At 41.1% G+C, this 16,451-nt stretch overlaps 2 protein-coding genes and 1 long non-coding RNA gene across 17 annotated transcripts in view; 1 reads left to right on the plus strand and 2 right to left on the minus strand.

Moving 5' to 3' along the window:
- RBFOX1 (RNA binding fox-1 homolog 1) overlaps window positions 1–16,451 on the plus strand; it is a 2,636,561-nt gene that overhangs the window by 175,818 nt on the left and 2,444,292 nt on the right. The gene's annotated exons all lie outside the window — the stretch shown is intronic.
- Window positions 3,144–3,564, minus strand: LOC120372964 (alpha-endosulfine-like). The gene is given in 2 exon segments (XM_039490621.1): window positions 3,144–3,411; window positions 3,413–3,564. Coding segments are annotated over 2 exon segments (351 nt in total). The 5' UTR covers window positions 3,496–3,564.
- On the minus strand, window positions 9,143–14,300 carry LOC120372966. The gene is made up of 2 exons (XR_005585302.1): window positions 14,239–14,300; window positions 9,143–9,668 (listed from the first exon to the last, which is right to left on the minus strand). It is a non-coding gene; the product is annotated as an uncharacterized LOC120372966 (long non-coding RNA).

Here is a 16,451-nt window from a genome sequence, read left to right on the forward strand (position 1 = left end):
CCAGCTTTGTCCCAGGTCTTCTCATCTCTGCTCTCCTATCCCAGAGCAGGGGAGGGGGCAGCCGCCCAGGTCTTCTCGCCTTCATTGGGGAGATTTGTGCCTGGAGTCCACTCAATTGCTGTGATCCTCACAGGGAATGGGGCAGCAGGGCTCCCTGCAGGGACCCAGGACCCCGGGGGCCAGCCCAAGCCAGGAGCCTGGGTGGCAGCCCGGCTTGGAGCGGAGATGGGGCAGCAGCCCAGTTTGGGAGCCAGCTTTCTTATCAGTGTCACGGCTCCAGTAATAAGCTTACTTTTGTCGACAAAACTGTGTAGTACAAGGCCTAAGATATGTTTTCCAGATCTTGAATCATTCTTGTAGCTCTTTTGGGAACCCTTTCCAATTTTTCAACAACCATTTTTGAGGCATGGATACTGGAACTGGATACATTGTTTTAGTACTGGGCTCACTGATCCCACATACAGACATATCACCCCTCTATTCCTATTTGATATTCCTCTGCTTATATGTCAAACAGTTACATTTAATTTCTTAGTCACTGCACTACACTGGAAGCTCATGTTCATTTCTTTGTCAACCATGATCCTTGTTCAGAGATACCGCTCTCCTGGGTACAGTTCCTGTCCTGTGTGTGACCTATAATCTTTTATTCTAGATGTATGATCTTGCATTTGGCTGCACTGAAATGTATTTTCTTCAGACAAGCCCAGTTTACCAAGCAATTCAGATTGCTCTGTATAACTGACCTGTTTTTATCATTTGCCACACTACCAATGTTTATGCCATCTGCAAACTTTACCAGCAATAACTGTGTATATTTTCTCTCAGGTCATTGATAAAGATATTGAATAGCATTGGTTCAAAAATAGAAACCTATGGGACCCCACTAGAAATTCCCCAATAGGATGATGACTCTCCATTTATTTTTTTCATATCTATCATAGCCATTTAAAAATCAATTTTATGTGTGCTCCTTTGATTTTTGTACCATGCTAATTTCTTAATCTGAATACCACATGCTACTAAATCAAATGCCGTTCAGAAATCCAAGTATCTGAGGAAAACCGTTATCTTTATCAACAAAATTTGTAATCTCAAGTTTGTTTGACTAGATCTATTTTCCATAAACTCATGTTGATTGGCATTAATTATGCTGACATCCTTTAATTTTTTTACTCACTTTTATCCCATATCATTTTTTCCATGATTTTGCCTTGGATCAGTGTCAGGCCAACCAGCCTATAGCCTATACACTTGTATTAATCTGAGTGATTGACTTCTTCACCTTGACCATTTCATTGCATTGGTACCTAGAGACTTAAACTAAGATCATGGTCACATTGTGCTAGTGATTTACATACAAATACTAAAGATAATAAGAGGCACCCTTTGCTTTGAAGAATTGACATTCTGAAATCTCAAGCCTTCCTATTTTCAAGATCTCTTTATCCATTTTTGTGCAAACAGACAAATGTACTGGGATTTGACCAGAAAAAATGCCTGCTCTTGAATGAATTAATATAGACAACCTGTATACTGGACAATTGATATCTATAGTGCAAACTAGTTTCTTACTATGTATTCCCTACACTGCATGTACATTTCATCAACAATTTTGAAGACTGGTTAATAACTAGTAATGGGATAATATGACCCACTGTTGAATGACCTTCCAAGTGTACTGCTGTCCATTTGACAGGGGAAAAAAATCCCATCATTATGATTGATAGGAACTGGAACCATTGTTGGAAGTGTCACCAGGTGAAGCAAAGATTGAATGGGCATAGAAATTAGTGAGGGATCTGCTAGCGTATCAGACTCTGGTTCAGTTTGGATAAGTATCTAAAGATTTGATGACTGAGAGGATGGAGGACAGTGCCCTTATCTGATGTGTTGTTTTGGTTTTGAGGTCTAGCAGCTTGCTACCTGCTTCTCATGCTAACACCATCAAGGTGACCCCTAGTGTTTCTACAATTCCTCTGCTGAATCCTATTGAGCTGTAATTTGAAAGTCTGTGTGTCTCTCTCTCAGAAGTTATACCGTACTTCAGAGATCACTGCAACATCCTCTCAGCCCACCAGAAAAGGCAGTTCTTCTACTGCATGCTTTAAAATCAGTTTGACAGCTCAGCAGGACCCTGTGGAACACTTACTGCAACCGGGTGGGGGACTGGGCTGCCTGGTTACTCTAAGATGACAAAAATACATTTGTGTTATACGTTAGGAAACCTGCAGTCCCCACAACACCAGTGCCTTTGATCTGTAACTGACTGAAAGATTTGTAAGGCAGGTAATGAAGTGCCATACAAGTTTCTGTATTCTGTCAATTACAGAAATTTTCAGTAACCTCTCTCTCTCTCACCCACCCACCATTCCAATTAGCTGTACATTTGACAAAAGCTTGTTTTCACAAATAAATGCTATGGTAAATGGGCTACTGGAGACTTTTATTCCAGTAGGCTATTTACTAAACAAATAGAGTTCTAAATTCTACATATAAAAGATACAGCTCTAAATTCTGCTTATAGAGGGCACTGTTTTATTAGTCTTCCTTTATGGGGTTCAGAAGTTTCAAAAGAGAAGCAATTGTCAAGGTACCCATTTTAATATTCGGTTATGGAGTCAATATTGTGCAATGCTATAAAGAAGTAGAATAGAATATTTTATGTATACATTAGAGGTATAAAGTCATCTTCTTGAAACTTTACCAACCCCTCCCAAAGTTCAAAATGCAGTATGTGATTTTGGCAGGCAGGATTTAGGACTGGAAATGAAAGGTGCATGTTGAGTTACATCTGGCTGGTCAATAAATAAAAACTTTCAGTGTTTGTAATTACTGTTCCTACACTTTGGTCTGAGGCAATACTGTATAAAGGAGTTAGTAATATTTGGAAATATACAATTCACTTCCCATACTCCCAGGAACACACATTTTCTCCACAGTGGTTTTGGGAATTCACTAACTTGTGGTAGGTACATTAGCATAGAGTAGGATAAAGTAATGTTCGTAGGGTGTGTAAACACAGATTAAGGAGGAACTCTTTTTTTTTCCCCAGCCCTATAATACAGTGAAGTTTAATCAGTTACTTACACACACACACACACACACACACACTAATTAAAAAAAAAATCAGAAGTGCAAGTTTACCCTGCCAGCTTGCTGGTTACAAGTGATGATTTTCTCGGTGGAAGATCTTGTGGTGTCGGGATATGGTCTCCTGTCACCAAGTTAATGTCAGGCCCGGTGCCTGGCAACTGCTTGTTCTTCATCTTTGCCTTGGCCATACTGTAGTCACCCGAGTCAAAATACTTTTGCCCTTTCTGCAGTCTTTTCATTAGGAAGTCTGACCCTCCTGGCTTCTGTCCTAAATTAGGATAGTTGGCCTTTAGTTTTGCTTCTTCTGCTCTCTCAGACAACTGCTTCCTTCTCCTGCGTATCCTGTTTCTCGCTGCCCGTCTGTTCGCACCGGCTGTCGGCGCTGAGCTTCTCCAACATGGTGGGACAGAGAAGGGAAGAGGGACGTGGCTGAGAGAAGGGCCGGCGTTCTGCTTCCCACCCTCTCCCCAGCTCCTATCATTGCAAACACATAGCTTCTGTTGGCACACCAGAAGGAGAATCCACTTAAAAAGAACCCTTTGCACAGCTCTTCAGTGCTGTCCTCATTTGAAATAATTGCCACGCAGAGGAACAAAGTCCGCAGAGGATTAAGATTTGGAATCTTCATACTGAGGCTGAACTCAGCAAAGTTGTGTAGTTGGTAGCACCTGAGATAGTCATTAGCTTTTTCAGATGATGTTGGCACTGGTAGACTCCAGCACCCAAACTGGCCTGGTGACACAAACCAGTCTCATAATGCAGCATCATAATAATATGTTAGACTTACAGCATCTTATAGCCAACGATCTCAAAGCCCTTGTGTTGTGGAACCAGATCAGGTATGGTAATGTAGAATAAGCTAATCTGCCTCTCCTGAGAAAAAGTAGCATACTTTACATAAGCTTGAGAGGAAGGAGAGTTGTCGAGTGGCTGGAACTGAGTATTGGACTGTGACAAAGTTGAAATTTCCTGTAATATTTTTATGAATGATATGCCTGGCAGTGACTCACTTGACTAGGGATTGCTACCCAATGGGTCCAAATTGTTAAAAAGCTGCTCTTGGGGCACAGCAAAAGACATGAGTACTGTGAGGACTTCAGTAACTCAGCTGGAGGTTATGGGTTTACTGCAGGAGTGGGTGGTGGGTGAGGTTCTTCTGGTCTTAAAGTCTGAGAGTCTAAAAGCTGTGGGTCATGTAACTTTCTGGGGTGGTATGAATGGGCCATTGAAAAACTAGCTGAAACTGATCCATTTTAGTGAAGAATCTGGAAAAACACTGGGAGTCCCAGCAACTGAACTGGCACCTCTCCACAGGGAAAATGCTGGCAGGTGGAACATGTGAACTCAGCAGGGCTCAGCAGAAGGAGGAAAACAAACTGAGAAATTATAGGGGTCTATGATAAGAGCTCTGCAGCTCTCACCTGGAACTATCAGCAAGACAGAGCCAGAAATGGGTTCCATAGCAACTTGGCTGGCTGATGGCACTGGCTTGACCAGTATGGACCATGTCTTAAACCTTGCTTCTTGATGCTGTCCAAATGACTTCCTGATACTGTGTTCCAGTTGACTAATAAATCCGAAACTGTTTAGAAAAGGTGCTTGGTGTCCCTGTAAATACTTGCTGAGATGCATTGGAGCCTGAAGAGAGTGAGTGTGTGTGTCATAGGTCTCACCCCCACTTAGAGCTGTTGGGTTCCAAAATGGGGACCTGCATTGGTTTCCCTAAACTAAAATCCTAGTTTAGATCTGGTAAAAGCTGCCACCACCCAATAATGTACGTGTATTGGGACACAGTCCTTCCCCAAAATCCTTGGGGATCCCAAGAGCCCCAAATCCATGGAGTTCTTACACCTAGGAGAAATAAACCATTCCCCCCTGCTTCCTTCCCCCTCCCTTTTCCTAGGAGAGATACCAGAATCCAACTACAGAGGGATGCCTCCCTCCTCCCCTTTCCTGGAAAGATCAACCAAGTCCTTTACAGAAAAGATTTATTAAAGAATAAAAAGAAAGTAACTGTCTCTGTAACCAAGATGGAACAATACACAGGGTCTAAACTTATCAATCTTTGGAGAGAATTCCCCCTCCTTTCTTTCTCAGTAAAAGCAATAACAGTACAGAATTAAAGAAATTCTATAGCAAAACACAGAATTGCAAATACAGAAATAAAAGTATAAGAATACTAGTTCCTTGCTAATACTCACTAACTTGAATAGAAGAATTTATTGCAGAAACCTGGGAGGACTTGATTAAGATGTCTGGACTCCCTCAACTCCCAAGAGAGACTCTCTAAAAACAAAGAACAGAAAAAAAAACTTCCCTCCACAGGGATTTGAAAATATCTTGTCCCTGATTGGTCCTCTGGTCAGGTGTCCACAGGTACTGCTTGTTAACCCTTTACAGGTAGAAAAAACCTTAACCCTTAACTAACTGTTTATGACGGGGTGTGGGGGGAATCTCTGACCAGGAGTCTATCTCAAATTAGACTTGCTAGGCACCACTCAAGGATTGCTAAAGCTGAGAATCTCAGTCTCAGAGGCGTTTAGGCTGTGAGGCCTACCCTTAAGGGAGAGTGAGACCCCTGGGGGTCTGGCACTGTTAAGGAGTTTAAAAGCTGGAGCATAGCAAAGATCCTGTGGATCTATGAGAACTTGGGTTTCATTGCATTTATCTAGAATTGGAAGGTATTAACTGAAATAAAATCCCTTCTTTGTCACAACATTAGGCAGCTAATTTGGGTTTGTAGGATTGTGCCAGAGATGGGGTTTTTTTTTCTATAGTCAATTCATTTAAAAATATTTATCAAACTCTCATAGACAAAACAGAGTGAAATAACAGCTAATACAGAAAATGAGTTATTTAGAAATCAAAGCATTGACTTGGATAATCTTTTATGGTATATTTGTACAGCACACAGCATAATGTAAGTCTGAGCTTGACCTTAGCCTCTAGGCACTACCATAATACAACTAGTAGTAGTAATAGGCTTTTTTGTGTATTCTGTCTTGAAAGGCCTTATTTAAAAACTTGCACTAGTATGATGGCTTTTCCCCTTTGTTTAGAATAGTATGGTAAATCATGTAAACAGAGAGAGGCCAACCAGTGTCTTATGAAAATGTCCCATTTAGAGCACCATTTCAGTTTCTATAAAAGGAGCCTCCATCTGTCTTCAGAAATGCTTGGAAAATTAACTAATACTCAAAGCAAGTAATTGGTTATCTTGAAAATGTTTAATCCACGTTCACTCAGCATGGGTTTTTGTCCCTCTCTAGTGGTCGAGTGTGCTTTTGATTCCATGCTAATGGACTTAGTCTTTTGGCTAAAAGAATAGAGGTCTGTGCTTTTAGGTTCTAAGATCTCTGGTTCAATTCCTACAGGTAACCCAAAGAGGGCTCACTCACTCTTTACCCCCTCAGTAGGGTTAATTATATAGTCCTGTGTGTGTGTGTGTGTGTGTGTGTGTAATGTAAAACATGTGTAAAGGTTAAAATACCCTTGTTAGTTACTTGTATGTACTTCACCCTAGGGGAGTCTTATCAAAATGGCTGGGGCTTAGCACAGCTTTTCAAGGAACAGTTGTATGAGGTAGGCCAAGCCACTTGAACTCTGAGTCTAGGTTTATCCATTAAAAAAAAAATGATAATACTGAAGTATGCATGGAGCTATTAGCTGTAACTAAAGCTTAATTAAAGTTTGTAAAGCACCATAAATTCCCCAGGTATCAGGCACAATGTAAGTGGGAAGTGGTGGTGTTGATTATAAAAAATGTGCTGCTTCTTAAGGTTTTACATATTAAGGTACATCTGGAGGGTGACTCAAGGTCATATTCAACATAACTTTCATCTGATTGCAATGCCAGGCAGCCCTCAAAAGATCAGGTAAACTCCCCCACCTCCAAAATAAATTTTCCAGTGCTACTGCATCAGTGTCTGACTTGCAAAAGTAACTATTTTTCCTTGGTTTAGGACTAAGAGAGGCAGTTGCTCTCCCTACAAAATGTATAGGACATACTCAGAGTACCTTTAGATGGAGACAAATCTAGAGAAGGTCCACTGACTTCAGTGGAGTCATTCCAAGTTTATCATGGTGTAAAAGCCTAGAATCTGCCCTCTACCACCTGTGACTGCTAATCTTCAAACCTTAAACCATTACCATTTCTGAACCTTAACAGCAGCGTGAAATGAACAAGTGCACCTACATTATTAAAGGCCCACTGGCACCTTCTACAGAACTGGCAGAGAAACAGTTAATTGAATGAATAAACAGCTCTGTCTGCCATATATTCCCTATGCTGCTTTTTCTTTGTTCGTTTATTGTACAAAACGTTTGCATGAAAATGAGATCTTGAAGAGTTTTTCTGCTCCTGCAGCTTGTTCCCCACCTGAAGGTGTAATCCTCACTTTGACATTGCAATTAGTTGGTGTGACAATGATTGCAGTGTCAAAGTGAGGATTATAGCTTCGGCTGCTGAGTGAGCTGCAGGAGCTCGTGAATGATCATAAAAAAATAGTTTTTAAAAATTCCCATTTTAATTTTAAAAAATTTAAAAACAAAACAAAAAATCCCTACATCACACATGCCCAGAAGGAGAAATTGAGAAGCCATAAGATCTCTAAGCAGAGTTGTCTCTAAATACATTTTTAGGTTTGGGGATTTTTTAGATTTCCAGGCGGCATTGTCAGCAGCATGTCTTTCTTTCACCAGTACCTTGCCATAGGGATGAGGGATTGGTGCCCAAAGGAGTCATGAAGTGATCTCATGGAGTTCTTGACAACTTTGTTTGCTGGAAAGGGCTTGGAATTCCACAGACATAGGCTGAGAGGCTGCTGCCCAGCCTGATGCAGTTCCCAGGATCCACAGGAAAGGTAATCATTACCTCAGAGGGATGATAATTTTCCCCTCCCCCACCTATCTACTCCCTCAGGAGCCATTCCATCATTGGGCAAGCAACTTGAGCATCTCCCAAAACCTGCCTCTCTGAGAGAGGGTGCTGGTAAGAGCTTGAACTAATACCACTAGAAATGGCATTAGCTTAGGTGTGGATTTCCCCTCAGAATCCTCTACCTCACAAAATAAGGAAAAGGCAACATATACGTATATCCACTTTAGCTCACCCTCTCCTCAGCAGGCTTAGAGAAGACAGACATCTTCCTTTGGCAGCTATTCTGGCAGCAGAGGGACTGAGCCAGGCAGCACTGGTCACTGGCTACATCAGTCTGATAAACAGACATATCAGAGAGGTGTGATAAAGCATGAACCAGAATACTACATGAAAATCCAAGTGGGGGAAAGGAAGGTTAAGATGCATGCTAAGGCTTAAAGATGCATTTCATTTTATCATCACTTGTCTTTTACAACATGCTTGGCCTTTATACTTCGGAGGGGTTAGAAAATAGAGTTTTACAGAGGCAGGAGTGGGGATGGGGATGGATGGAAGGTACAATACAAGGTTGAGGGATTTGAGGCAACATTATATATGAGCAGATGTCAAGCAATCCAAGATTGATAAATCTCCTTGGCCCATAGACTCTCTGCATGTTATGTTTGGTCAGTGTTAAGTTTTCAGCTGGGGGATTTAGATACTATTAAGGAACAAGTCTGACGTTCATGTATAAATATGCTTAACTCTTTGAGAGCCTGGTCAGAGGCCCATTGGAATCAATGGGAGTCATTCCTGTGGCATGGACTTTGGATCAGGCCCTGTGAGCACATGGCAGATATCCAAATAAAACCCAGGGTGCTGTGGAAAGTGATTCCCAAACAGGGCCAGAAAGGGATACATTTTGTGAACACCTTGTTCGTTGTAAACTCTTTGCTCAGCTCTACTAGTCACCTGGGTATTGAAGATGGATTGTTTTTAATACTTATTTATTTGTATTGTGGTAGCATCAAGGAGCTCCAGTCACGAACCAGTAAGCTGCTTGTGCTAAGCACTGTGCAAACACAGAACAAAAAATCAGCCCCTGACCCAAAGAGCTTTTATAATTTAAGTATATGTCAAAAGACAACTGGTGGAGGCAGGCAAATGGGGGAGCATGAAGAAACAAAGTGACAAAAAAGCCTGTTTATTTTTGAAGATGTAGGTACTATAGAAATCTTTCATATTCTCATTGATGAGAGCATATTCATCATCACAATCCAAGGGTCCAATCCTGTGTGGTACTGAGTATCAATGGGGAGCTAAGTGACACTGCATCACTGGTGAATTATAAGTCTTGACAAGGAGGTAAAATGTTCAATAAGTGCGATAAAAGGATATCTGACTATGCAAATATGGGGATAGGTCTGATCCCAAAATAACACCTTGAGCTTTGATACCCAAAGCAAGTGCTGAGAGCATTATGAAATTACCTTCAATTAGGGAACAAATCAATCTTGCTCTTAGCCTGTCCTTCCTATGGCTGTTTCCAGAGCCTTGGTCCATAGAAATCTCCAGGGATTAAGTTTTCTTGTTTGTATCTCTTCAGTTGGTGTTTTCTTTGCCGCCTCCTCCTCCTCCAAATAGGGGATGCAGTGTACACTAGCCAGCACAGTTCCTTAGGGTTTTGGTTTCACCTTTAAGCCTTCTTCAGTTGCTAGAAGAAAGAAAACTTCTGATTAAGGAACTGACTTGTCTACCTCAGGGGTTGAGTCACCTGTGAAATGCATGAATTCTTGTCCTTCCAAGTAATTAAGGAGTGTGAATTCTGACCTTGGTTTTATGTGGTAGGTATCTGCTTTCTGCTGCTTTGCTTTATTTCAATAAATACTAGACAACAGTTTAGTTTCTCAGTGACAGTTTTGAAGAGCTGCAGTGGGAAGGAAAAATTCCCAGTACTAATGCTCTGTAGAGAAGGAGAATTAAGCCTTTTTAGGGCTGTTATTCCAGTCCTTCATCTTTTTTTGGGTTAAATAAACATAGTGGCTATAGTTACATTCTCTATAGGAATAGGGCAGGTTCTGGCCAGTTTGGCTGGCTGAATCCCCATATATCAATAGCTTTTAAACTTGACTATGAATGTTTGAAAAATAACAACGCAATGGTACTATTTAGTAAAGAAAATAATTTTCAAATGTACAGAAAAACTGAGAGGAAGTACAAGAAGTATTGTCATTAATAAAGGACATACGCCTATCAATACAGACTAATATCTTTCAAACATTTACACATATAAATATGAAGGGCACATTCCAGTATTGCCAAATCCAAGCATTAAAACATTAGTCAGGCACCCCCTCCCTGCCAAAATCATGTCTTAAAAATCATGACATTAAAAAAAAAATGGGTTCCTTTCCTTTGTCTTCTGAATTTTAAGCCTTTAGGTTATACTCAGTCATATTTTCAAGCTTTTCTCTGGAAACCATGGGGACTAGAAACTTTCAGTGAGCAAGGTTGGAATAATTTCACCCATAATAAATAATTGACGCCGGTATTTCTCAACCATTTCAGGTTAGCGACCCTTTGTTTGAACATTTTCATGACCCTCTTTTATAGTAAATGTAAGAGTAAAAAAGGTATCAATGCTAAGCCCATATCATTTGGCAGGGTAGGGAGTCTGACAATGATGAGTGACAAGCGAGTGGCCTGCAAGGGTGTGCGGGGAGGAGAAGTAAAAATTTTCCTTGCTTTAGATTGTAATTAAATTGTCAATGCCTTAACACCCCTGGATTGCCTTTCATGACTAGCGTACATCATTTAAAGAGCATGGACTATATAGAGCAAAGTAGCAGCAAATGCAAAGCAACAACTTAAAATACAAATTGCACCTTCCAAGTTGTATGAAAATATCAGTGAGGATGAGATTTTTATCACTGTTTGGATAAGAAGCGAGGGAAAGCGTATATCACAATAGAGTGCAAGAGAGATTAAAAATGCAGGATCTGGTTCCAATGATCTTTAAATACGTGAAACTCCCATGTTCTACTGGATTAGGAATTGTAAGATCAGGCTTTACTATGATGGATGACTTTGCATGTCCTTTGTATTAATGACCTGTATTGAAGGTACAAGTCTGACTGCTTTGCAACATAAGCTTTCTGTGCTGTAGTTGAACATTTGGTTTCAGCAACTGTAGTTTGTCCAGTTGATTGCAAACATGAGTTTTAAAAATAAAAATAATACTTGCGTTTCCCTTTTCGTCAGCAGATCCCAAAGCACTTTACAAAAGAAGTCTGTATCTGCATTTTAAAGATGGGGAAATTGAGACACATTGAGGGGACATGACTTGCCCAGGTCACTGAACAAGCCAGCAGCAGCTCTGGGAATAGAAGCCAGGTCTCCCAAGTCCCAGTTAGTTCAGTTCTCTCTCCACTAGGCAACACTGCCTTCAATCGAGGCCCATCCAAATTTCCTGTTCAGCAGAGTTCCATGCCTTCTATAGTTTGAGTTTTGTAAACAATCCAAGTAAAAACAACTGGCACATTATCTGTGAGTACACGTGACTTCCTGCATGAGCATATATTGAGTACAATTGCTAAATTATTGCCCCTGTTTTGAATGTGCTGTTCCATTAGCCATAATGTTGCAATAGATAAACTTTGCATATTACGTTTTGCATGTTCAAGTTCATTAGTGATTGCAGAGTCAGCAACAAAACCACTGTGTAAAGTTATTTGCTATTATGAATGAATTAACAGTTTGGTTTACCACGCAGATTAGACAGTCACCCAGGCCTTCTTTCCTCTCTTCTTTGGTGCATCTTTAAAGGGTAATATGGGTTTTAGATAGATTGAAATATTATTATTACAGGTCTCGAAATATTACAACAGAGTAATCATGACACAGCCTATTCAATAACAAATTTAGGCTTTGATCCTGCAAATGATAGTCTACCTGCATGCTGTCAATTGTAGGATTGGTATGTATCTCAGAAGCCTCAGGTATGTGAAAAGGCTGCATATATCTGTGAAGATGGTGAACACAGTGCAATTGTGTGTGGGTGTTGTGTTTGGGTTTTTTTGGTGGTAGTCATCTGGTAGTTTTGTGGTAGTTTTTTCTGTATGGCAGTCTGTTACATTTACAAAGAGATTAGCTCAGATTTTTCTTTTGTCATTAAATCAAATACATTAACATAATATTTTACCATTTATCAAGAGAGAAGCATACAGTGCAAATTAAAATGCAGTTATTTGAAGGTGTAAGTCTCAGGATGAGGTATAGGGGCAAGCAGTCTAACCTACCCCCCCTTTTTTAAAAATTATCTCAAGAAAAAAGTAATCCCTTAGAATGAAAACAATGTAAACAGAGGTGTCGATCTCAGAAGAAATGTGTTATCACATGGCAGGGGAAGGGATAGCTCAGTGGTTTGAGCTTTAGCCTGCTAAACCCAGGGTTGTGAGTTCAATCCTTGAGGGGGCCATTTACAGAACTGGGGTAAAAATCTGTCTGGAGATTAGTCCTGCTTTGAGAAGGGGGTTGGACTAGATGACCTCCTCAGGTCCCTTCTAACCCTGATATTCTGTGATCAATAAAACATTCCTCTTTTCATTGTAGTTAAAATCCTTCATAGTATAATACTGCTCTTCAAAACAAATACATCCTTGTTCCACTGTGTTCAACCTCAGAGCATACTGCAAATGCTAGCAGTAACCCTTCCTCCACCCCCTCCTTTACTTTTTAAACTTTACATCATAATTCTCCATGCAAGGTGCAAAGCACCTATGTTATAGGTAGAAAGTCCATTTAAAGCTTCTAATGTATTAGACTAAGATTTTCAAAAGTGGCTAGTGAGTTTTGGGTGCTCAATGTAAGACCTCTTCAAGGGCTTGTTTTCCAGAGAGTGCTCTGCACTCACTTTTTGAACATCGGGTCCCTTTAAGGCAGGGGTTCCCAAACTTGGTTTGCGGCTTGTTCAGGGTAAGCCCATGGTGGGCCACAAGATGCTTTGTTTACCTAAGTGTCCGCAGGCACGGCTGCTCGCAGCTGCCAGTGGCCGCGGTTCGCTGTTCCTGAACAATGGGAGCCGCAGGAAGTAGCGTGGGCTGGGACACTGCCTACCCTGAACAAGCCATGAACCATGTTTGTGAACCCCTGCTTTAAGGCATTTAATTTAAACTAAAGTTTAGACACATTTGGAATCACTAGTAAGCACTTGAAAATCTTGGCCTCAAAGTGTAAGTGTTTCCTATGGTTGCTATGTCTAGGCCCCATTTTCTCTGTGTTCTGTCTGCTTTTAAGCTGTCTATAGCAGTCAGTGCAGTGTCCTCTCAGTACTCTGACTTGCAAACAAATTATCATACAACTTAATTTTTCCTATAATTTCTCTGTTGACTGCACACTTGTTTGACCATATTGTCACAGTACTGGGGTAACTGTATCCACCCCTTCCTGGCCTTCTTCAGGGCACCCCATCATGTCTCAGGCCTCTAGTAGTCAGCCTGTTTTATCTAGTGTCATCCATCATCCACACAGTCTTTCAAACCCTTCCAGAAGGGTTTTGCCCTCTTGATTAAAGTCCCGTGTCAGCTCTTTGAAGTGAGAGTCAACACTCCTCTGTATCAGACGCTCCACTTGATACAATTCTCTGTTCTTTGTCTGCAGGGCTTCTTGAACCTCGTCAAAAACAGTATTTGAAATTCCTCCCAGGGGGTGATATTGCAATCTTGTTTCCTTGTCTAGAGATCTGCAGTAAGTTACCCCTTAGTGATGTAAGTTCCTGATACTTCATTCATGCTGAGTGACTTTCCCTCAGTCACTGCACTGCTTGTCTTCTTTCAAGAAAGAAGTTAACCCATTGACCCCTGCAGGTAACAATATAAGGTGAGGGGGAAAATGGAGTCATACGTTCTTTCTTAAAAAATAAAATACAAGCTTCCCAGGTCTCCACATTTAGTAAGAAGGTGATATCCTCATCTTGCTAAAATCAGAGGTTTTGATTCAGAAAAGCACTTAAGCATGTGCTTAAATTAAGTCCTATTCAGTAACGAATTTAAGCATGCACTTAACTGTAAGCATATGCATAAAGTCCCATAGAAGCAAATGGAATTTAAACATGTGCTTCAAATTAGGAATGGATTTAAACACCTGCTTAAAGTTAAGTGCTTTGTTGAATTGGGACTATAATGCTGTGCATGCTGCAAAGGTCAAATTCCTCTTTTTCCTGGAGTATGGCTATATCAACAGAGAAACTAATCGCAATATAAAACAAATTCCAGCCCAACCCTTACCAGGTTTGGTTGTTCCTGTTGGACTTGTCTGTTTCAGTCCCTTTGTGATGCTTGCTGACCAGGTGCCAGCCCATACCAAGGTCTCCATGTCACAATTGAACACTGATGGGCTTTTGCGACTTCAAGTGGTGGTGAGGGATGTTATGGAGGGTCTTGGTGGATGGGGAGATGTTCATTTTCCTCGATTGGCTGGACTTCCTGGAGGGTGGCTGTACTGAGGAAAATGGATGGGGGAGTGATATGCGACAGCATGGGCAGCCAGGGTGTTGGGGTTGATTTGAGGGTTCCAGTGATTCACTGCATTGCAGTGTTGAGCTGGACATCGGCAAGCGAGTGTAGCTACTTCTGATCCATATCAGGGCACGGTACTCAGCTACAGAATACACAAGAGCCATCACTGATGTCTGTAGCTCTGATGCTGATGCTCCTCAGTTTGTGTAAGCCCTTTTGGACCCACGCACTTAACCTCCGACAATGTGACTTCAACCCTGATGAAGCTGGGAAAGCCAAAGGGAGTTCACAAGAAGTCACCAACAAACACCTTGTGAAAGACCCTATGCAAAAGATCCCTGGCTTTGATCATCCACAAAGCTTATGGGCAACCCTAAACCGCATCCACACAAACCATGGCAGATGCAGATACTTGCTGCACAAACGGAAAATTAGACATTCTCCAGTGTGTGACCATGGTTACCCAGAACAGACCATAGAACATATAACGACTCTATGCCCGATTCACAAATATGAAGGAGGCATCAGAGTTACACTCCACTACTCCTGACGCAATTACTGGCTTAACCATCTAAATGTCACATTATAGTTGTTTCTCTACATTTACATCAGCCATAGGAAGAAGAAGAAGACTGACAAATACATAGCTGGAATCAGTTTGGTTCACTGTGTGTTAGTATAGCGAAAACAGGTATTAGAATTATAAGAATGTGTTTAGATTTGGTTGAATGCTTATAATTGCTGCATGCATTAATCTCAGTTTTAACTCTGTGTTCCATATTGTAAGGTAATATTTGACCAGTTGTGAGACTCTGTGACTGTAAATCACCAGATGGGGAGAGACATTTATTAATGTGAAGGGCTGATCTTCAACTGAAGGTGTTACATCTTTCCCAAAAGGAAATGTCCATCGATACTAAATGGACTATTGTGGGTCATTGCAACTGATATTTCCCTATGTGCTATCAACAAGAGGACAAAAAGACTTTGGTTGTCCTGCTCTCCTCCCTGTGAAGACAAGTGGACTCCTCTCCTCAGCTAAGCTTGTAGCTCAGAGCACATGGCAGGAGGGGAATGAAACCCCTAATAAGAAGGAACTGATTATCTCTACGTTGCTTGGATTCTGGTTGGCAGAGTGTTCTAGGCATAAGTGAGAGATCTCCATGCTTGTAAAACAAAACTGGCTTTTTATTAAGAGAACTACTTACAGAAGTGCTGCATCTGAAGGTAGCATTCAGCCATTTGCACACAGCTTGTCTTCCTGAGGCCTCCTCCCAACCCTTCCCTCCTGCAACCTGTGCTCTTCTTTCCAAGTTCCATGCAGGACCAGTTGTTACACCTAAATGACTTCTCTCTTACATTACTTGTATACAGGGTGGAGTTGTAATAAGCCACACTTCCACAGTGAGGGCCCTGATCCAAAGCTCCCTGGAGTCAGTGGAAAGACTGCTGTTGACTTGAATAAGATGCTGAGTGAGCAAGGCTCAATTATCATCTCCTAACAGGTTTTCAGCACTGCTGAATGAGTGAATCAACAGAAGAAACCTGATGCCCTGTTAAAACCAGGTTTTCTGGGTTGGCTAAATGCACAGAGAGACTGAACTATATGCAGGAATCACCACAGGGTGACTAAATGATCATAAGTATCAGAAGGGTAGCCGTGTTAGTCTGGATCTGGAAATTTCCATTACATGCATCCGACGAAGTGGGTATTCACCCACGAAAGCTCATGCTCCAATACATCTGTTAGTCTATAAGGTGCCACAGGACTCTTTGTTGCTTTTTAAATGATCATATTGACCTCATCTGGCCTGAAAATCCATGGTTCTATTAAACTGTTTAGTTAATCAAATAGCCTTGCCATTATGCATGTATGTACATACACACGCATTATAAATTTCCCCTTAGTATTTTAACATGGCTATATTACAGCTTTCCACTCTGATCTGTACTATTTAAGTCTAATTTGGAAACTGGACTGT

Source organism: Mauremys reevesii, linkage group 10, assembly GCF_016161935.1.
Source record: "Mauremys reevesii isolate NIE-2019 linkage group 10, ASM1616193v1, whole genome shotgun sequence".
Taxonomy (NCBI): domain Eukaryota; kingdom Metazoa; phylum Chordata; order Testudines; family Geoemydidae; genus Mauremys; species Mauremys reevesii.